This window comes from Tripterygium wilfordii, chromosome 11 (genome assembly GCF_013401445.1).
Source record: "Tripterygium wilfordii isolate XIE 37 chromosome 11, ASM1340144v1, whole genome shotgun sequence".
NCBI lineage: Eukaryota > Viridiplantae > Streptophyta > Magnoliopsida > Celastrales > Celastraceae > Tripterygium > Tripterygium wilfordii.
The window spans coordinates 2,991,955-3,013,956 of NC_052242.1; the positions used below are offsets into that span (position 1 = coordinate 2,991,955).

Here is a 22,002-nt window from a genome sequence, read left to right on the forward strand (position 1 = left end):
TTGGACAATTGTCAATGCATTATGAAATATTGCAAGAGATGGGGCTTTAAATTAAAATTTGCAATCAAGATTTTCAAAGGTTGTTGGAGCATGAAGAGGCAATATCCATGTGAAGAAGAGATAAAAGAGAAACTTCCCAGAACTTCTTGATGTGGGTATCAAGCATCAACAACCACCATATCCATATAGATTATAATTGTAATGGCTCACGTATTCCCATCCCTCCAGTATACTACTTGTTTCTTGTGTGTGATTCATTATCTGCACAGGCAAATTTTGTTGACTAGGAAAGACATAGGAAGAAACCTCTTAAAAGTAATGATATATTCACATTCAGCAAATAATATTGCAGTATGTGTAACAGAATCTACAGATAAACCTCTTTAGTAGATGTGTTAACAGGGTAAAATACCGACAACATACACATCTTCCACAATAACTTTCAGCAAGTCAGCAACAACGACAATGGTTTTACAGGAGTTTGCCGGACTACAACTCCGCCTACTACGGGAGTCTTGTGCACAAGAGTTGCTTTAACATTCATGGTTTTTCCACACATAGCTATGCTACTGTATTAAAGAAAATCAACAACTACATATTTTTCAGCAAGAATTGAGAGACTTGTGGTCTCAAAGGAGACCTGAATCACTTCCCATTCAATTCCGGTTTAAACCCTAAACCCCATAGTTCTCACTATGGCTGCCGCAATACTCAGGCATGGCCACAATGTAAATCATTTATAAAAATTGACATAGTTGCAGCATAGATCTTTTATAGGGATTCCAAGTTACCAAGCAAATATCCACTAGCTAGCAACAACATTCGTGCACACTGCACAACTAGGATCCTCAGAGACATGAAAAGGAGGCCAGTAAGTCGGTGACAATGAGTGAGTGCCCGACTTCTGCGACTGTCATCAGCTGGAATTTTTCCACAAGAAAATTTGGTGCACAGCGCTGAACGATAGTGCATGCTAAACCTTACGGGCCACAATAAAAGGAGGTTAGGATTTTGCATGTTAAGCTAACATTCCTACCGTATGAACACTTACGAGGAAGGTTGCAGTAGGTTAACAGCTAACATAAAGCTTCAAGGGATGAAGACTTTGATAATGACAATGTTAATATTGTACCATAGAACATAAAAGAAAGCAAAAAAAAAAATGCACTGTTCCGAGACAAATGTTGGAGTCCTTCAATTCTGGGATGCAGGCACTCGGGAGTAATTTGCCCTAAAAAGGCTAAGACTTCAAAAGAAATGATTGCAAAAGTGATGCCATGACAATATGACATCCATTTACATCAGTATTAAAATAGACAAGTGCAGCCTCTTTCAATCCAACCCAGACATATCAGTAAACTTCAAGAAAAAATAATCATGTCAGGGAGTCAGACTAATTAGAATCACGATTTTATTTTGCAAGTCTCATTCATGCGTGCTAGTGTGTATATTAACCACGGCACAGGTGTTGGAGTTGGACTATCAGGTAGAGAAGAAAGATAAGTGCAGAGATTTAAGGGACACGTAACCAAGCAACAGAGATCTACAGAGAAAACTACAGAAGAAATTTGATTGTTAAAGACTTACTGGAGCAGATTGCCCTAAATAACATAAACCAGTTATCAGTTATTGTAATTCACCGTTCAGACCACAATGAATTAAGATTTATTTTCTTTCACATCAACATAGGTGAAGTATATAGTATCACTCTTTCAAAGGTTTTCACCTATGATGTGAAACATTAATGACAATAAAAACCTAACCTAAGCCCAAGCCTTTCCTCACGTGTACCATAACTACCTTTGTCAATCAGATTGATTCAAGTCTCTTAATGTGAATCCAATTGAATAATACCACATTTCATATTTCTACTGCATGAGCCCTTTTCAGGCGCTCTATGCAGGATGAAACAATGGGCTGATGGAGTGATGGGCAGCGTCACGATGTAACCTTCCAGCCAGGAGATCAGGTTTATTTGAGGCTTCAACCTTACAAGTTTAAGTCTTTGGCTAAAGGTCCTTATCACAAATTGAGCCCCAGGTTTTATGGTCCTTTCTCGGTGCTTGAAAAAGTGGGAGAAGTAGCTTACTGTTTGGAGTTACCCCCTGAAGCTAGTATTCTTCCATGTCCCAACTCAAAAAATCTCAGGCAGAGGGAATTATCAACCAAACCTGGCCTTCCTCTTTGGCAACTGACTTGGAATTGCTTCCCTCACCAGAATATATCAAACAGGTTCGTAAAGATCTCGATGGTCATTATTAGGTTCTAGTGAAATGGAAAGGGTTGCCAGATTGTGACAGTTCTTGGGATATTCAGTCACAGTTTCTCTCTTTTAACCTTGAGGACAACGTTTAGGCTTTAGGGGAGGGTATTGATAGGCACATTGCTAAATCATATAAGAGGAGAAATCATGCTGCTCAAGGAGAGGCCATTCTAGACACACGTGGCTGAAGATGATGGGAACACATGTAGGCATGTAGCCTTTTTATTAGTATTTTGATATTTCAGTATTTGTTCTCTTTTCTGTTAAAAGGAGTAGTAGTAAGCGTGGGATGTCAGTCATTGAGGTATAGGTGGTTTTGGGAGGTCCTGTGCTCCTCGAAAGCTAGGTTTTGTTAAGGCATTCCTCTGTTTTTCTCCTCTTGATATTGTAATCGTTACTGATATTGAGTGGAATATATATCAGTCTGCTGTTATTGGTTTGCTGTCAACTTCATTGTCTATCTGTACTTTTTAAATTCTTATTAGAACGAGGAGCTCTTGGCCAAGTAGTAGCCTATTCCTTGGGCTTTGAAGCAGGACAAGCTTCGAGTCCCCCCTCTTGCTAATAACAATTTAAAAAGTATTACTTACGAAAAAATGGCATAGCAAAGGAAAACCCCAAAACAAGAATTGGTCATTGTATACATTGTGCTGGGATTTGGCACTCATTTTACAATATTTTCAGATGCATAACTATAGTAGAGATCATGGTCTTTTGGCCATATGTGGCTTAAGTAACTTTAAAAATTTACAAAAAAGCACATAGAAGAAAAATAAATGACATCAATCCTTAATAAAATAAAGTCAGTTAAACTAGATAATGTCATATTAACCATGGCAAAATTGTTGAACTATCAGGTAGAGAAGAAAGGTTAGTGCAGAGATAAGGAACACCAACTTACTGGAGCAGACTGCCCTAAATAACATAACCAGTTATCAGTTACTGTAATTCACCATTCACGCCATAATGAATTAAGATTTAGTTTCTTTCACATCAACATAGGTGAAGCATATAGTATTACTTTTTCAAAGGTTTTCACCTGTGAAATGAGGCATTAATCACAATAAAAACCCAAACTTAGTACAAGCCTTTTCCTCACATGTATCCTAACTACCTTTGTCAGTCAGATTGATTCAAGTCTGTTAATGTGAGTTATCAGGAAAGGTTCCTCCAAATACAAAAGCACATTCCATTGAACAATTTTATAAACTAAACCTAGAGATAAAATTGCACAGTGAATTCAATTGAAATTGGCACGGCATCAACATAAGTGCGTAACCAAGATGAGCTTATTTGTCCAAATGGTAAGAATTCAAATTTAACAACCATTATGAACAAATAAATAATCAATGATTGAATAACTAAATCATAAAAGGAAAAAGGACCATCATCATTCACCTCATATGTCATGTTCCTAGAGGTAGGCGCCCACTTTTCGGCAATTTTTCTCCTTAGAAGATTTGGATCCACGGTAGGTGGCAATCTAACATCAAAACCTGCCTCAGCCTCGGAAGGTTGCATGTTCATCACGGCACCCTAAAAAAAAACCCCTCATTGTTAATGACAAAGTCCTCTTCGATAACTAGACCAAACTAGAAGCATAAACATACTGTAAAAACTAGAACATTAGTTAACTTACAGTTGGGGAAGGAGTCCTAGACTTCAAATAAACAGCATTAACAGACACAACCTCGGAAAAAGCCGCATGGCCGGCCTTAACAACATCAAACTGAGTCTCCCTGAACTTAGTAATAATTTCCAATGTAGAGGGCGATTGAAGTGAGAAAGGAGACTGGAGCAGTGTAGTTGGGTTTGGGTGGGAAGTGTTGAATCGGAGGTATCGTCGGAAGCGTGAGATAGGATTGTCTTCTTCTTCTTGGTATGGTTCAAGAGAAGTCTTCGCTTGATAGTCGCCATTGTTGTTAAAGAGAACTGAGTGGAGTGTGGATTCAGTGAAGATTCGATGGTTTAGAGAACCAAGAAGAGGAGATGGCTGCTGTAATCAAACCTACGAATCTCACAATTTGAAAGCTTGCGTCGAAGTCTAATCACCGGACTGTCGCCGGCTAGGCTTTAACGAACCAGTGAAACACTTGAGAGGCGTAGGGGTAAAGTGGACGGGCCCGGCCCGGCCCAAAACGGCCAACAACGGCCTGCCTGTTTCGTGGGCCAGGCAGGCTAATACTTGTAAGCCGTCCATTTCCGGCTAAGTGCCCAAGGGCTGGGCTTCGCCGTCCATCCCAGCGTGTTCTTCTTCTTCTTCTTCCTGTCTTTTGGGTCATTATGTTGGGGTATTGGGTTTTGTGCCCAACGGATCCGTTGTACCAACCTCTCAGTAGTGTCGTTGCACAAAACAGTGCAGTTGGTGCAGCAGCACCAACGGATCCCTTTGCCATCCCATCCCATAAGCTCCGGATGGCGTTTATGTATTTATTTATTTTTTCAATTTTTTTTGAGTCCCACAACCATGATTCATGATTACAAATTTATTATTTTTAAATAAGGATTGGCCCACATTTGTTTGACTTAACATTTCTTTATTAATTTTATTTTAAAAAAATATTTACATTATAATTTTACTTAACAATTTTTATTAATATTTACAACATTATATTTTATTATTTTTACTAATTAACATTTTCAGTTTTGATATAAAAAAAATTTATAATTAATGATATAAAATTAATTTTGATCAGAATTTTATTTATTATATAAATTTAATATCAATTTTAATAAAAAAAATTTATAAATCTAATATTATAATACTTTATTTTAACAATTTTTCCACTAGCGTGGGCTTTTACTTCACCAAACACCTCACAGCATATTTCACAATTTTAAGCTCAGTTTTTTTTTTCACAACTTTTCCGCTAGCATTGAAAATCAATCTTTCCGCTTTACCAAACGGACCCACAGGTATAGCGTTTCCAGTATGAGATACCCGTTATGGCCAGAGTACTCTCAGATGACACTGAGGTAAGCGTTTCTGGGTTGTTCTGAATTTCGTGTTTTTTGGTTGTTTCTTTTCTCTGTGTTACCTAATTAGAGTTGAACAAATGTTTCAATTCCTTAGAGAGTTAGAGGTCTTGTAATTGTCTTCAAACGCGCATTGTTGAGAATCTAGCAATCAACCCAGAAACTTTTGTGCTGGTTGGTTGTACTCGGGGTCTTAAATTGTTTCAAAGAAAGCTAACTTATTGTACATCTTTAAGAGGGATTGAAAACAAATTTGAGGTGCTGGCCGGTGAAACATTGAGGTTAATTCTTCATGTGGGCATGCACTGCAATGAAGGTTATTTTCCAGTTGCAATATGCTTTAAGTTATTGTGTTTATTAGATTCATATTTGATTTTGGTCATTATCGGAGCACTAGTGAGGTCATCCAATGCTAGTCTGGATTCTTGGGTTTCTTATCATTTTTCTTTGGTCTGTCTGTAGGATATGATTATAGTTTGGCAATAGAAGTGGGAAAGGATAAATAGCTGACGATAAATATTTTTCTCTTTAGTTATCATTTACTAATTACTAGTAGTTTCCTGGTTGCGCTCTGCCTGTGGAATACCCATTCCATATGAAATGATTTGAAACATCTTTACGATCATGTGGCAAGCAGAGCCCATCTGGATTTCCACTCTTGCTTCTTGATGTTAAAAACTTAATGGATTTGTCATAAAGCTGCCTGTCTCACTTATCTGTTTAATTCTTCCACTAAGATGACTTTAGCTTATTTGGTACATTTTCTCTTGACATTACTTTTGCAAATTGTGGCATCCATTGCCACATACTTTTGATGGTAGAAAGGAATTGGAAAATTCTACCCTCAATGCATGCTGATGTTGCTGTTGTATTCTTCAATTAACAGTTACCAGCTTGCAAATAAGAATCGAATGAGTTGAGCTACATGAGCAAATTTTAATAGCTAAACACATCGATCACGTTGGAATACATGTGTGATTAGTCCGTTCTTGTTCGTTATAGTGATGGATGAACTCACACGACATATCCAATGTGAGATACCTTAGTGCATGTTGTTTGCGGATGATATAGTTCTATTGCATGAGACAATATCGGGAGTTAACTCAAAACTTGAAATATAGAGGCAAGCATTAGAGTCTAAAGGATTTAAACTAAATATGACTAAAACAAAATATGTGAAATGTAAATTTAGTAAGAATAGACAAGGGAGCGAACAAGCGATATATTGAACTAAATGGGAGAGAAAGTAAAAAAAAAGTAAGGCTTTTAAATATCTTGAATCGATTTTCAAAGAAGATGGAGACATAGGTGTGATGTAGTTAATAGGATTAAAAATGGGTGGAGTGAGTGGAAGAGTGCATCCGGGATTTTAAGCAACGGAAGAATTCCCTTAAGGTTGAAGGGAAAATTTTATAAGTCAGTTATTCGACCTACAATGATGTATGGTTCCTAGTGTTGGGCTATCAAGAGACAACATATCAAAAAAAATGCATGTAGCATAAATGCAAATGTTTCGTTGGATGTGTGATCACACTAGAAAAGATAGGATAAGAAACGAGATTATTATATCTAAGGTAGAAGTAGCACTTATTGAAAATAAGTTACGAGAAAATTGTTTAAGATGCTATGTAGACGATCCCAAATTTTTGGGATAAAGACTCAATTGATAATGATGTTCTTTCTTATAAGCCATGATGTCATGACGAAGCATCAAATGGAACCTTTTTTTTTTCTTGAGCAACAAAAGATCAAACAAAACCATGTTATCATTTCTTTTTTCTGGTCAAACTTCTGGCTCTATGCATGCATATGATATCTATCAGTCATCAGAATAATTGTGGTGGCTTATAATGACTCAAAAGCCACTCACATCTAGTCGCATATCAACTAATCTTTAAAAACTTGGCTTATTGAAGTTTACTTTTGAGGTGGAGCTCATCCAAAAGAAGATAGCATATGCATTAAAACACTAACGGGGCATTTGGTTGACATTTTGAGGGGGAATGAGGCGAGCTGAGGGTGAGAATCACTCATCCCACCCTCATTCCCTCCTTACGGAGATTAGTCAAACTCACAAAAATGATGAGATTGGCTAATCTCCACAAGGGAGAATGAGTTTGATACTCAAAAGACTATTATACCCCTTATTAAGAAGTAATCACAACCATTAAATTAATCTATTCTTATTTTTATGTACAAAAAATTGGGTAATATGGAAATCGTATAATTAAAATTCTAACACTCATGCATGCTCACTCTTCATTTCATACCAAACATGATAATGTTCATCTCACACTCGCCTCAAGCTCACCTCACACTCACACTCACTGGATTAGCAACCAAATGCCCCGTAAGAACAATCTGCACAATTAAAATTCAACCATCTAGAATGGCAGCGGAAACTTTAATATCTACAGAAATGACTTACATAGGCAGGAAGCTAGGTTACTTACCATTTTTTTATGGTTTTCGCAGTCTTTCTACATGAAATTGATTGTTTCTTTATGCAACTTTTCCTTTATTTTTAGCAAGGAAATGACGAACATTGGAAAAGTAAGATTGATATTTCTGTGGAAAAGACATGAGCCCTGAAGATGATATACAAAATTTTACACAATTAGACAAACCGGCCACTTTGATTTGTCATTACATCGCTTTTATTGTCATTGTTTCTTGCTGTGCTTTTTATCTTTTGTCATTTCAAGTTTGATTAAACTTGACCAATTCAAACAAATTGATTGGATTATATAATCTCGTCATCAATTTATAAAAGCATTTCCACATTTTATTGGACCAGAAGTTATATCAATATTGTAATTCTGAAAACTATGAACACTAAGTTACCATCTTCCTCATTCTGTGGAAAGATATCGTAGGTTATTATATTCTTCTCCTCCAGGACTTCCAACTGCAAAAAATAATAATAATAATAACAATAATAATAAAAATACCAGTTCCATTGGAGGATCTCAAAAAGTGACTTCATTTGCCTGTGTTATTTTTATATACTTTAGCTTGGTATCCAAAATGACAAATTAAATAAGAACGAAAAAGGTTTGTGCAATTTTTAACTGGCTTGTGCTTTTTGACCATAATAATGCACATTTTCCTGGGTTTCAAGTAATGCTTGATGTCAATTCGTGTAGCTCATGAGATCTTTTTTATTAGCTGGAATTTGTCTGCATTTTTTACATTTTTTGTGCTCTCACACTAAGCAAGGGTTACGTATTATTGATTAAAGAATCAACCAACAACTTGGGTGAGAGCCTAGTTGGTGAATATCTCTAGGATCGATTTCCACTGAGAGCATATCGGATATTCAAATGATAAGTTTGTATGATATCGTTTTCCGTTATCAAAAAAAAATTAAAGGAGCAAACTCATTTTTTAATTACTTTACCTAAAAATGCCATTATAGTCATTACAAAACAAACCAAACCATATCTTATCTTTATGATTGTATTTATTTTCAATACATATGTTGTAGAAATATTTGAAGTGGCTCTGAAGATGAGAACGACACCTTAACATCCACTTTGGAAAGTAATTTGATGTTGTTGTAAGCACCCACTTCACTTAATTATACACTAAAGATAATTATATATATACATATATCAATCATACGTACCATATCAATTTTGTGAGAGCCAAATATGTATTTTGGATAAAGGGGACCCAATCAAATGATAGAAGATATTTTAGATGTTTTTATTTTTTTTAGATTTACAAGCCCATCATTTGTCCACGTTAATGGATCGAGGGCCCTGTAGTGTTCATTTAGACCATTGGATTATGATAAAGAGATCCCCCGTCCACTGTTTTCAATGTGAATAATAGCCTCTTTTGAGATTCTAACCTCTTTTTTTGACCAACGAGAGATGGTTCGGTTTACAATCAGTTGAATTAGACATATGTGTCTTCAATGTTTGAGTTCAATGAGATGCATTTAAAAATAAAAAAACCTCCGTTTTCTTTTTCTGATGTAAAAGAAATCTAATTTACATAGGAAAAAATAGACGGCCAAATCGTAATCAAACGGCTTAAATTAATACTTACAGGCCCGGTAGTGCTGAGGGCAGTTAATATAGACAAATTTTAATTTTTAGTTAGAATGATTCACCTCTAACCAACTTGTTTTTGATCACTCTTAAATGTTTAATATAAACTTGAGCTTTTCTTTTTATCATGGAAACCTCTCCAAGGCATGGCCCTTTGGACCTATCTATCCCGATGAAGTAAACTCCCATACTAGTGCACCGAACCATCGAAAGTTTTCCCACACAAGATCAAGGTAAGCCGCTAACATTTTATCAGGGGGTGCGGCCCTAAGAATGTATGCAAGAGGTTTCAAACATAGGGCCCATGAGTTTACATATGGAATTCCAGGAACTAACTAAGCCAACCCCTTGGGGTTTAATATATAAACTTGAGCTTAGTCACGCATGATAGCATATTAAAATCATCGATTTGTTTAAACACTATCTTAAAAACCTTGATAAATATTATGATGAGAGTCTAAGTCGTCATATAAAGATAAAAATTCGAAAAGAAGACGAAGAATATATATATATATATATATATATAATGGCCTTGATTTTCGTGGATTATTTTTCCATTACATTGCACTTCCTAAATATTTTGAAGGATCAATGTAGAAAATATTCTTGAAGAATATATGTATCCAATGTCACTTCTTGATTGATCTTTACCTTCTTCAGTGGTTACGAAATTGGAAAGAAAAGGAGAGTTAAAAATGGGAAACTACAACACAAATTGCCCCATTTGAACCCAAAGTGACATTTGAGAGACATTATGTTATGTGTCAGGTAATGCTACATACCCTCGAAACAAGACTTCTATTTTACTGTCAGATCTATGTGGCAGGTGCAATAGTCATTGATTATAAACACATATGTATGACTTGTTTAATATCAAACACTTCACATTAATTGAGAATCATATTTTGATTGGTAAACCCCGGACCACGTGGAAGACTCTACAACCCCCATAGATCAGTTGAGACATGTCCGAGACGTAGTGCATGAAGATAACGCAAGGTGATATTCTCACCCGCTATGCTGAGCAATGACCTATCTCGCAAATTGCGATAGTGGAAACATCCACGAGACTCAAACTCACGACATACCGCTTGCGCAATGACCCTTTGTTCCCTAAACCCTAATAAAACTAAATTCTAAACCCTAAACACTAATATCTAACTGCTAAACTCTAATATATTATTTTCAAACAAACAAAACCATGATTTAATTACATGTTTTTGGGGGAGAGTTGTAACTACAATTGTAGCCAAAAATTAGAATCCCTCCCAGCTTGTAATATTTATCGTGGATGAAAAATGTGTTGACCCCGAGTTTCTCAATTAATAGAATAATATGCGACTCGAATCAATATTCCTATTCAAATCCTTTTAGTGGTTCTCATTAGTATAAGATGCTGGAATTTTACCTATCTGTTTTATTCATGGAATCCTAACACGAAACCACCAACTTTTAATTGTATTCTGCATTATGTTGTCACCCCCATGTGTTTTCACATCTTTCAAATGTGTATCCATATATATATATATAGTGTACGAGTCCGGTTCTTATGTGGTCCCATATTACAGTCTCATCTTACGGTATGCTTTAAGAACCGTTGGATTCATCCTATGGTTTACGTCTTACAAGGCAAATCTCTCATCACGCGACTTTCTCTCTCGTCAACACCCAAACCATTGAAACCAGATCAACTTCTCTCTTGTCATTGCTCAATCAAGAAACACAAGTGCTTGCTTATACATGGAATGAACACAAATTTGCTCCGGAAATCAACCAAAGCATGAGAAATTGACAAACTCTTCCCATCACTACTATTCCCATCAACATTATTAAATTATAAGATAAAACAGCAAAGTATAGAGTTTCTTATCATATGCTCAACGACCCAAATCTCCAAATTTGGGAACAACTAATTCCAAACAAATGAAAAATCCAAATCTCCAAATCTGAGATTTCAAGCCCGAACAGAGAGAAGACTAGAGTTCCTTCATATCCAAATCGCGACCCAAATCGATCATCATCTGACCCAAATCTATGACCTTCGTTATGGGTCGTGACAAGTGAAGGGGTTGTTGCTTCCGATGAGAGGTTGCGGCAGCGATTGATTCGTTCCGATCTGGTTTGGGTGTTTACGAGAGACGAGAGAGAAGTGACGTCATGAGATAAGTGCTTGAGAGGAGGCGATGTAGGTGGTCGTCAGTCGAAGATGATCAATCACAGAGGAGGCGATGGAGAAGTGAAGGCGAGAGAGAAGTGAACGAGAGTGGAGAGAGAAGAGAATTGTGTCAACCGTGTGATTCATCCAACGGTTATTAAATGATACCGTAAATTGATACCACAATTTGATCCCGCATAAGAGACTCATTGTGTGTGTATATATATATATATATATTAATTTTCACTATACATACGTGTCCATATCGAATGTCTAAATAAAAATTTTGTAGAATTTCATTCTCGATTACTAATAGAAAAGACCTTATACATACGTCGAAAATATCAATCTTCAGAATATTTCGTGTGGACTTGAAGATTCCAATATCATGTAAAATATTACTAATTATCCCGAAAACTTGGTATTCATAAAAAGATAGAATTTTTTCTTATTCGAACCTATTAGATGGTAAGAAATTGAATTTATCTGTATTAACCATAATTATATATGTTACCCATGTAAGACACCACTACCCTAACAACAAGCTCCGCACGCATAGATATTTGCCATTTTCAAATTTATCACCATATTGAGTTTGTATGACTTCTGAACGACCGATAAGAGACTTGTTAACCACTGATAACATATCATTTACTCAACCACTAGACTACATATTAACTAATATTGTTGGAGTTTTATAGAGATGAGTCATGGACTTAAGAGTATGAAATGAGAAACAATTTTGGGAAACTAATCAACATTAGTAGTTATTCCATGAAAAGCAATAACTTGTTCATGTTAGGTGTGTTTTCATCTATTAATTTCTTTTTGGGCGATTGAGAGAGAGAGTTCAAAATCACTCGTAGTGTTGACAGTCAACTGGATTAGACATATGTGTGTTCAAGGTTCGATTCCAATAACAAACATATTTCTCATCCATACTTAAAAAAAAAAATTAAGTACAAAATGAGTTGAATCCCTCCCTCCTCAATTAGTGAGAGAGCTATTAAAAATGATGTCCACCCTTGAAAGCACCCACTTTTAGTATACTCTTCTAATCCATGCATCGTCATCCAATACCCACTCAAAACCTGAATTTTTTCAATTTGGTGGTCAATGAAGCCATACCCACTTCACATATATAATCAAAAATAATAATTAATTCATTAAAGCATTACTAATCTTTCAAAGAGAGATCCTAGAGAACTCTTTCTTTTTTTCCTTTATTTGTCATGTTGATTCCATCACGTACCAAAGTGAGGATATATTCTAGTGCCTAAGACATGTACGCATGTGTGTATAGAATAGCAATTACAAAGTTAATGGCCTCTATCTATCTATCTCTCTTTCTTTAGCTTTTGCTTTTCTTGTCTATAAGAATGACACATTTCTCTAATCAGTGTTGCAAACAGCAGCCAAACACAAGTAACTAGAGAGAGAAAGAGAGAGAGAGAGTAAGAGATGGTGAGGGAAACGTTGAACAAGGTGAAGCCATACTTGGGCATGATATCCCTCCAATTTGGTTATGCAGGGATGTTCATAATCTCCTTAGTCTCTTTGAATAAAGGAATGAATCATTATGTGCTGGCCGTTTATCGTCATGTTGTTGCCACAATTGTTATTCTGCCTTTCGCTCTTCTTTTCGAAAGGTCTCCCTCTCTTAGACATTTTCACAAACACTTTACTTGCGCCCAGCCTTAAACTAATTTATCTGTCCGTTTGCTTCTTCTTTTTGCAGGAAAACAAGGCCAAAGTTGACACTCCCAATATTCTTAAGAATAGTGGCACTTGGTTTTCTTGAGTAACTACTCTATCATACTCACGTAGCTTTAAATTATATATGCACTTATTGGCATAAAAGTACTGATCATTAATTATGCCACTTTTGGTCTCTTGTTATGTGTTGCATGTAATATTGGTGTGGCATCCAAACAAAAGAAAAACATGTAGGGCCTAATTAATAAAGGGTTGATTGATTAATTTTGGATGATGAAGTGCAGGCCAGTGCTGGATCAAAACTTGTACTATTTGGGATTGAAATACACCTCAGCAAGTTTTACATCTGCTGTTGTCAATGTTCTTCCTGCCATTACCTTCATAATGGCACTCATTTTCAGGTAATTAAAAAAGTTTCATATTGTAAATTTTGGTGCTCCACCTGTCTTTTCTCTAACCACTCATCCAGCATATCCGTTGGATGGTTGAGTGGATGTAAATCTTGGGCTGTCATAACATCCAGTATCACACTAACGACAGATAAGACTAAGACAAAACCCATGCAAATAGGGGTCCACAAATGAGACAAGCCTATTCAACCTGATTAATCTACCCAACTCGTCAATTGTCATGTACACATAACACATGCAGATGTCATCCAAAATATATTATATAATTAATTAATATTCACTAAATTGTTCAATATTTAGAGAAAGCTAATTAAAACACACTACCTACGTTTAGAGGTGTCATTATCAGCAAACCATAAAATAATTAACAATACTTTAATAAAAAGCATACCTATAAGATGCTAAACCACACCCCAAATTCTAAATCCTAAAAGAAGAATTTCTTTATAATAGTATATTGCTGATTTACTATAAATATATAATAGCAAATTTTCTTGGAATATGCTTTAATTACTAATGAACAATCTTTGAATTAATTAATTGTGAAAATGATGATATATATATATATATTTTTATATAGGTTGGAGAGTGTGAACTTGAAGAAGATATATAGTGTAGCCAAGGTGATTGGAACAATTATTACAGTCTCAGGAGCATTGGTGATGACTTTGTACAGAGGTCCTATTATTGACTTCCTACACAGAAGAGAACATATCCACCATGAAACAAACAGCGAATCATCAAATCACCAGCATCACTTAGCAGGCACACTGATGCTCCTAGGCAGTGTCACTGGCTGGTCTGGTTTCTTCGTCTTGCAAGTAATTAATTAACTACTCTAATTAATTATTTGATGATCAATCGATCTATGCATTTTTTTTAATGTTAATCATGCATTATATGGTAATCATTAATAATTAATCGATCAATTCCAGTCATTTACGTTGAAGAAGTACCCGGCGGAGCTCTCCCTAACAGCATTAGTGTGTTTGATGGGTGTCGTGGAAGGCACCGTCGTAACCCTAATCATGGAACGTGATATGAGTGTCTGGAAGATCGGCTTCGATTCAAGGCTTATTGCCGCTGTTTATTCTGTAAGTTCCAAATTAAATATAGAATTATCGATATCATGTCAAATTGTCAATTCAACCCAACAAGCTAACTTGCATTTCAATCTGTGTAATTTAAAAAAAATTAGGGAGTGGTGTGCTCTGGACTGGCATATTATGTGCAAGGTTTGGTGATTAAGGAGAAAGGCCCAGTATTTGTTACTGCTTTTAGCCCACTATGCATGATTATCACATGCGCTTTAGGGGCCATTATTTTAGCTGAGAAAGTTCACTTGGGAAGGTACATATATATGTTTCACAAATTCACACTCACACACACATATATATGCATATATAATATTAATTAGTTAATTAATGTACTTATTTTGCAGCATAATTGGAGCTATTTTCATAGTAATGGGCCTTTACACAGTTGTGTGGGGCAAAAGCAAAGAAGGCCCAAACATTAGGACCGCAGCTTCATTGACAAATATTGAAAAGAATGGTGACAACCTTGAATTGCCAATCAAAAATGACACTAAATCAGTCCTTGTTGTAAGCAGTAATGTCAATGGAGCCCATGGAGGTGCAGAGGAGGTGAAGATTCCAGCACAATGTACATGAAAGATCACGTGTTTCCGTATGTGTATGTGTATGTGCATGTGTATGTGTATGTGTTGAGGAAAATTCCATCAGAGTTAATTTTCCAATCTCTCCATCTCCAGTGTCCATGTTATATGTAAATCTGAATATGTAACTTCTTGACTTGGGCTATATATGTGCTACAATGAAGCACTAATTATATAGTTTTTCTTCTGATTCTTCTCTCTGTCTCTTCTATATATAATAGCCTCCTATGGTATCTTCAGTGAACTGATATATTTCCAATTTAACTTTCAGGGCAAGAAGCCTGCCTATTCATGGGTTACCGAACTAGCTATAAATTACACATGCTACAAGGCAAGTCCAAGAGTAAAGTTTCCATGAAAGATTACCTGCTCTAAAAAAAAAGACTGAAAAAGAAAAATTAATAGGAATGAGGGCGCATGATACATATTACATTCTTAATTGTACATACACTTGCCATCAATCGTCATTGTGCGGCAGCTTGAGAAAAACTCAGTCACTGTCATCGTCTTCCTCTGCATTGCAATGAAGGTAGAATTCATATAAGGGTTTAGGAGAGCAACTTGAAGAAGACAACTAAGAGACTATCCTTGCCATTTGATAACTGTGCCTATACTCTACAAGACACAGGCATGGCTTCTCACAGGAAAAAAAAATACTAACACATGGAATCCTACTCATTCCATCGTTGGTGTATTTCTAGGACACGCCATTAATTAAACAGGGAATCCCCAAACAGACCCACTTTTTTTTTTTCCCTGTCTTCATGGAGATTCCCAGCATTTTCAGTTTCATGTAACACACTTTGGTCCACTAGAAAACAATTTCAAAAAAAAAATAATCTCATTCAATAGAGGCGCCACAACGAACCATATATGTCACAATGGCACAAGTACTTATTCCTGAAAATATTTACTTACGGTAGCATATCTTCCATAAAATGATAAAATTATAATACCTCATCTAGGAACTGTTATCATGAAGGAGAAAAAAATCATCACTGATGTAGCAACTGGGCCAAAATTTTATAAATTCTAAAGGACGTATAAAATCTACAAAATAAAGTTATTACCATAGGGAACACCTAGAGAATTAAATGACTATTTCCTTGATTTTCAGGGCATGAAAAATTAATCAGATACCTCTGATAATCCAACAAGAACATCATTAGTAGGTTCCCTCAAATGCCGCAAAGTCTCAGAAAAACCGCAGTTGCACGGATAAGGCCGCATATTGTTCATTAATAACACAGCAGAAACACCATAAAATACTTAGTAGCACAGAACCTCACTTTCATAACCCTGAATCTCAGTATAAGCAGTTCATGATAATAAGAAAACCATAAAATGTCAAACTTACCATCATCAACCTCTTCATCGTCGCCATCATCACCACCATTTTCCTCATCATCGTTATCCTCATCATCGTTACCCTCATCATCACTATCGTCATCATCTTCATTGTCGTTGCTGTCAGTATCTTCGGACTCATCCCCGTCAGTTACTACTGGTGGGGGCTTTGGAGGAGCTGCAAAAGTGGTAGTTGACCGTCTACGAGAACTTGATACAATGTTGTTCATGTCAATGCCTTCAAGCTCTTTTGCTCTATCCTTTCTTCTTTTGACTTCCTTGATTTCTGACAATAAAATAGAACTCGTCAATTTTAATGCCCGTAAGTCAATTTACAATACAAGTGAATGGATGCACCTTCAAGGGTAGCTTAATCACTGCATTTAGGATATACTTTTAAGCACAAATTACCATTACAACAGTAAAGGTGCATCAAAAACCACCACTTGTTAAAAAGGGTGAATAACGATCATTATCCTAATTTCAACTGGCATTATAATCCCATTTGGAACTACTTTGCAAAAACATCCATATAACCAGCATGATTGACACGTACGGTATGTTTTGCAACGAGATATGGTGATGGCATTAACAATATGCTTTGACCCATCTTTATAAAAGAAGTTTAAGATGAACAAGATTCCAACTTCCTACTTACAGACAGCGTTACAATACATGCTCGAACCATTCATGGGACAACAATATTAGCTTTCGTCCCATTTCCCAAAAATGGATAGTTGAACCACTAATCGGACAAGTGTTTAGTAATATATCTATTCGTCAAACCAAGAAATGCCACATAAAAAAGTTACAAGAAGACCACTGAAATTTGAACAGTGAGAATTGTGAATGCTCAATATTGGATCTGGTTTGTAAAAGAGAATAAACTAGTCATTTAATCATTTGACAACTATAGTCAGCATTCCGACTTGACATCACATTTAAATCAACTGCCTAAAGATTGCAAGCATCTGCCTTTTGACCTTCAAGAAATAGTAACACAACTTCCCCACTATATTTTCCATTACTTCTTTAGGTTACGTAAAAGCATGGTGTTACTGAAAAGGGGAAAACATACTCTCTACCAACCCTTATCAATGGCATTTTTCTCTCCCATCATTTTTTCCCCAAATAGTTACGAGTCTTACGAGTTACAACATCATCAGGAAATTAAGATAAGTAGGTAGACCTTATTGCTGATATGGCAATCGAATACAACCTATTATAAATTATTTTGTGCAAATGACATCAGCACTGTAAATTAGAATTGCATTTATCAGAACTTATAAAGCAGGAAAAATATTCAGCGGCAAAGATAACCTTTCTCAGAAGGATTTGAGGACAATCTTTCTCTAGCAAGTATCTCCTCCAGTTCCTTTATCAATTGAGTCTCACGTTTGTTCTCATGAACCTGCTTGACTTTCTTGTAAACTGCAGGAGGTATACTGTAAACAGTAGATCATGATAAGATATTAAGTTATTCAATGATCTAATTTAGGTCAAAGATGGCAAGCCAAGGTAAGACCTCATCCCACACGATTTGATAACTGATTTCAAATGCTCCACACGTTTACCATACGCCGGAGTCGAAGGTTCTTTTTTCTGCATTGCAACAAGAAGATAAATAAAGAAATGGATCAAGTTCAACTCTAGAACATAAAAAGGAATATATATATATATATTGAATAAGACTGACCTTTATAGGTTCTTCAGCAGAAGACTGAGAGAGAATATCTTCAGAGGCTCCACTTTCTTCCGCATCACTATTGTCCTCAGATTTGACCCGCTTCTTTCCAGATTCTTTGACTTCCCTTTCAGGTCTTTTCCGTTTTTTAGGCTCTTCTGAGTTATGCATCTTCCCTTTTGTAGCAATTTTTCTTTTCGGTTTTACTGCATCCTCGTCTTCCTCTTCCTCGTTATTCTCACTATCTAAAGAAGTGGAACTTTCTTCACTCCTTCCCTTTTTAGACACTTTCCTTTGAGAATTATTTTTGATATTTTTCTTTTTAAGCCCATCAGCAGATTCAAAATCTTCATAAGAGTTTAATGCCTGATCAAGAAAAGAGATAACCTGATTACATACGGAATTAATTGTAACTTTCATGGCACATTCAGAAAATGAAAATAAACCCACCTCATCTAACTGCTCGGTTATAAGCTTCTTATAAGGATCAAGAGTATTTTTTTCAAGCTTAAGATCTTCCTCCAGAAGTCTACGAAATCCGGCCATCGTAACTTTTCTGAAATGAAACCAAAAAAAAGGCAGGGGAAAAAATCAGACAAATGGCAAAGATAAGTCATCTATGTGGACACTGGACAGTCACAATAAAATATAAAGAAATAGACAGCCACAGAGTATAGGCAGAGCAAAATACCACTGCAAGTATTGCACGTTAAGGGCTAGATAAAGTATGAATACAATTTTTTCATATTAGTGCAATAAATTACGAATACAATGATTGATAAACATACTCTGAGTTAGCTTTGACATAAGAGACTCTTTTTCTAAGGGCGATCTTAATAGTGCTCTCATTTGGAGCTTCTTTATTGTCATTAATTTGAGATTCCCCACTTTTTTCATTCTCTGTTTTATTGCCAGTCAGAAGCCCCATCACAGGAGAGTCTTCCATTTTCTCCTCCTCTTCAGAGAAAGGTTCCTTCTTATCTTTCCTCCCCTTAAATCCTTCAGGAGATTCTGCTGCTTCTTCTTTAGCTGATTTTTTAGCAGTAACTACAGGACCCTTGGAGTCATTCTCACCAACACCACCAGCTAAATACTGTCATTCGAAGTATAGCAAGCACATTTCAAATTAAAGGTAAATGTGAGAACGAAATAAAATGTACACCTTTTCTTGAAGAAACAATACCCATATTGAGAATTTACATGCATCTAATGCACAAAGGGGCAAAAATATAAGACAGTTTAGCGACAACAATTGCCATAAGTCATATATGAATCAATTAGAATAAATTATCAGAGCTGACAAGTTTCAAATGGAAAGAACACCTTTCCAGCGCATGGCATGATATGATCAAGAACCCTAGAAATCAAGGAATTCTTAAAACTGAAACATAACTTTCAGCAAACATGAACAAAAACTTAAACTTCTAAGTTGAATAAATTTTCCCATATTCTTTTAGGTAGGGTTGGATATACTCACGTTCCCCTCTCAACCTCTCACCGAGCATGTGAGGAATCTCTCCTTTTGCAACTTTGCATAAAAACTCTCAATATTATTCCTTCATCATCCTTGATAAATTAAATCCATCTATATAGACTCCTAGTAATCCTAATTACATTAAAAAAACTTCCTTCAGATAAAACTAGGATTCCTAAAAATAAACTAATATGACTCCAATTATAATTATGACTTGACTTACGAAAATAATCTAATGAAAAACTTTTTTTTTTTTGAATGGCACCTAATGAAAAACTATTAGACATACTTTAAAATTCGAAATTCCAAAACACCTATAAATTCCGACAGAACCCTTAATACGGAAACAAAAAGAAACTTAGTTAAAATAGACCCAAATTAGATAATATTAGCTAGAATTAAGGACTTTCTCCTGTCCTGCATCGTGGCATCTACAATTAATTTGAGAATAACGATTCCAGCCAAAAGACAAGTGGATTGCCATTTTGAACGTATACATTGGCCGCAAATTACAACATGCCCTAGGATAAAGCGCATTTAAGATTAGTTAAAATATTCTTCAAAGCACTGCAGTATATTAAAATTACTCAATCCTGATTCATCAACTTAATTGAGAGAAGGTACTTAGGCAAAATAGCAAAAAGTGCTCCATTGCTGATCCTTTCATTGTGGTATTAATGTTTCGTCCACAATCAAATGCTGGTTTAGGGAGTTAAGTTGTACATGTCATATTCAAGGTCAAATGCATTAATAAGAAAAGAAATATCCAGAATCAACCTATTGATTTAATAGAAAACTCTTTACCTCCCATGATAGGTGGTTAAGACGTTACAGTAACCCAAAATAGCCATTTCGCTGGCCTAATATAACAAACAGGTATACACGAATTTGCATTGAAATTGATGAATGTGTGAATCACACTCAAGTGCTCTCTAAGCACGATGACAATTGGACCATTCATGTACGTAAAAGAGGTTAAAAAAGGTTTGCACAATTGCACCCAAGATTCTTTGGTTCTACCAGTCTCCTAAAAAGCCAATGTCTTGTATATTCTTAGCCAAATGGGAGGCTCCGAAATTCTGATGAGCAGACGGGCGAATGGTTTTCAGGGTTCCCACGCAAATTTTGCAGTGAAAGTTTTGGAGGTATTAGCTCCTTTAATCCAAACCAAACAACAAAAGTTAAGAAAATAAGAAACCACCAAAATCCTCAACTTTACAGATAACAATAATTCTGATGCAAAGAAGAGAGAAGTATGTAAATGTTTTCAAGGCATCAGAAACAATAAACCAATAGTATTGAACTGATAAAGGAAATAAAACCCATAACAGCATATATTAAATACGAATATTAAGCTATTATGGAAAAAAAAAAAAAGTGGACTGTAAATTCTTTCTACAATGAAGAGAGCATTAAGAAAAAGGAATGTAATATAAAGCAACCAACAGGTACTGCCTACAAAACTACACATCAGGGGAAAAACTTCCTTGGACCCAAGAAAAAAGAAAGCAATACCTCCTCTAGAGACTGCCTGATGAATCTCTTGTGTGAATCCAATTCATGAGTCTCCAATCCCATATCCTTCTCTAACAATCTCCGGACCCCCTCGAGAGTCAGCAAGCTGAAGGAAAAAAAACTTTGATGATCATTCAACTGCCCTAGACCACATATCCCAACACATACAACTCTAACTATAACAACAACAATCCAGTACAGCAAATAGAAACTGAATTAATAAACAGTATCATCAGTATCTTCTGATATGCTTCTTCTGAAATCTGAACGATGATGACTGGCCGGTACACTCAACACCAAAAACCCTTTTAATTTTACAAGAATCACATAAGTCGATGGTGATAGCCTATTTTTCTATACTAATCGCAGATGAACTATAATTAAAAATAATGCAAGAAAAGCAGAAGCATAAAACAAAAGCAATTAACCATATCAAATGCAGCGGTGTGTTTTATCGAAACAGAGAGAGAAAGAGAAGTGCGAGTTTACGTACTCGGCTTGCTCCTTGAAGTGGGGCACGCGAGAGCGCATGGCGGCCTTAATTCGGTACTGTAAATCATCAGCACCGGCCATTCGTTTCTTCGCCTTATCGTGCGCCTCCTCTGCCATTGTCGGTTCTACTGTGATTGCCGAGTGTTTTTTACGAGCTTAAAACCTTTCGCATATAAGGAAGGAGGGGGGAAGTATTTTGTTGTGCGACAGCGCACGATTAATTACATGGTCGAT

General features: G+C 35.9%; 2 protein-coding genes across 2 annotated transcripts; one reads left to right on the forward strand and one right to left on the reverse strand.

The window, feature by feature from the left end:
• Positions 1-12,763: 12,763 nt before the first annotated feature.
• LOC120008632 (WAT1-related protein At4g08300-like) lies at positions 12,764-15,443 on the forward strand. The gene is made up of 7 exons (XM_038859015.1): positions 12,764-13,101; positions 13,191-13,253; positions 13,453-13,569; positions 14,159-14,399; positions 14,514-14,672; positions 14,777-14,928; positions 15,020-15,443. The coding sequence occupies exons 1-7, from the start codon at positions 12,914-12,916 to the stop codon at positions 15,249-15,251; spliced, it is 1,152 nt and encodes a 383-aa protein (XP_038714943.1). The 5' UTR covers positions 12,764-12,913; the 3' UTR covers positions 15,252-15,443.
• LOC120008631 (uncharacterized protein DDB_G0283697-like) lies at positions 15,404-21,935 on the reverse strand. Its single transcript, XM_038859014.1, has 9 exons — positions 21,770-21,935; positions 21,277-21,382; positions 19,076-19,380; positions 18,738-18,843; positions 18,300-18,653; positions 18,129-18,205; positions 17,924-18,048; positions 16,614-16,889; positions 15,404-15,769 (listed from the first exon to the last, which is right to left on the reverse strand). Exons 1-9 carry the CDS (start codon positions 21,883-21,885, stop codon positions 15,747-15,749), a joined length of 1,488 nt encoding a protein of 495 aa, XP_038714942.1. The 5' UTR covers positions 21,886-21,935; the 3' UTR covers positions 15,404-15,746.
• Between the last annotated feature and the right edge of the window lie 67 nt (positions 21,936-22,002).

What these genes read in the sequence shown, in the direction of transcription:
- LOC120008631 (XM_038859014.1), bottom strand. Translation starts at nt 21,885, where the DNA reads ATGGCAGAGGAGGCGCACGATAAGGCGAAGAAACGAATGGCCGGTGCT. An exon ending in TCAGGCAGTCTCTAGAGGAG is followed by an intron (nt 19,381 to 21,276) that starts GTATTGCTTTCT and finishes TTCGAATGACAG; the next exon opens with TATTTAGCTGGTGGTGTTGG. An exon ending in TAACCGAGCAGTTAGATGAG is followed by an intron (nt 18,654 to 18,737) that starts GTGGGTTTATTT and finishes TTTCTTGATCAG; the next exon opens with GCATTAAACTCTTATGAAGA.
- LOC120008632 (XM_038859015.1), top strand. Translation starts at nt 12,914, where the DNA reads ATGGTGAGGGAAACGTTGAACAAGGTGAAGCCATACTTGGGCATGATA. An exon ending in TTATTGCCGCTGTTTATTCT is followed by an intron (nt 14,673 to 14,776) that starts GTAAGTTCCAAA and finishes AAAAAAAATTAG; the next exon opens with GGAGTGGTGTGCTCTGGACT. An exon ending in GAGAAAGTTCACTTGGGAAG is followed by an intron (nt 14,929 to 15,019) that starts GTACATATATAT and finishes CTTATTTTGCAG; the next exon opens with CATAATTGGAGCTATTTTCA.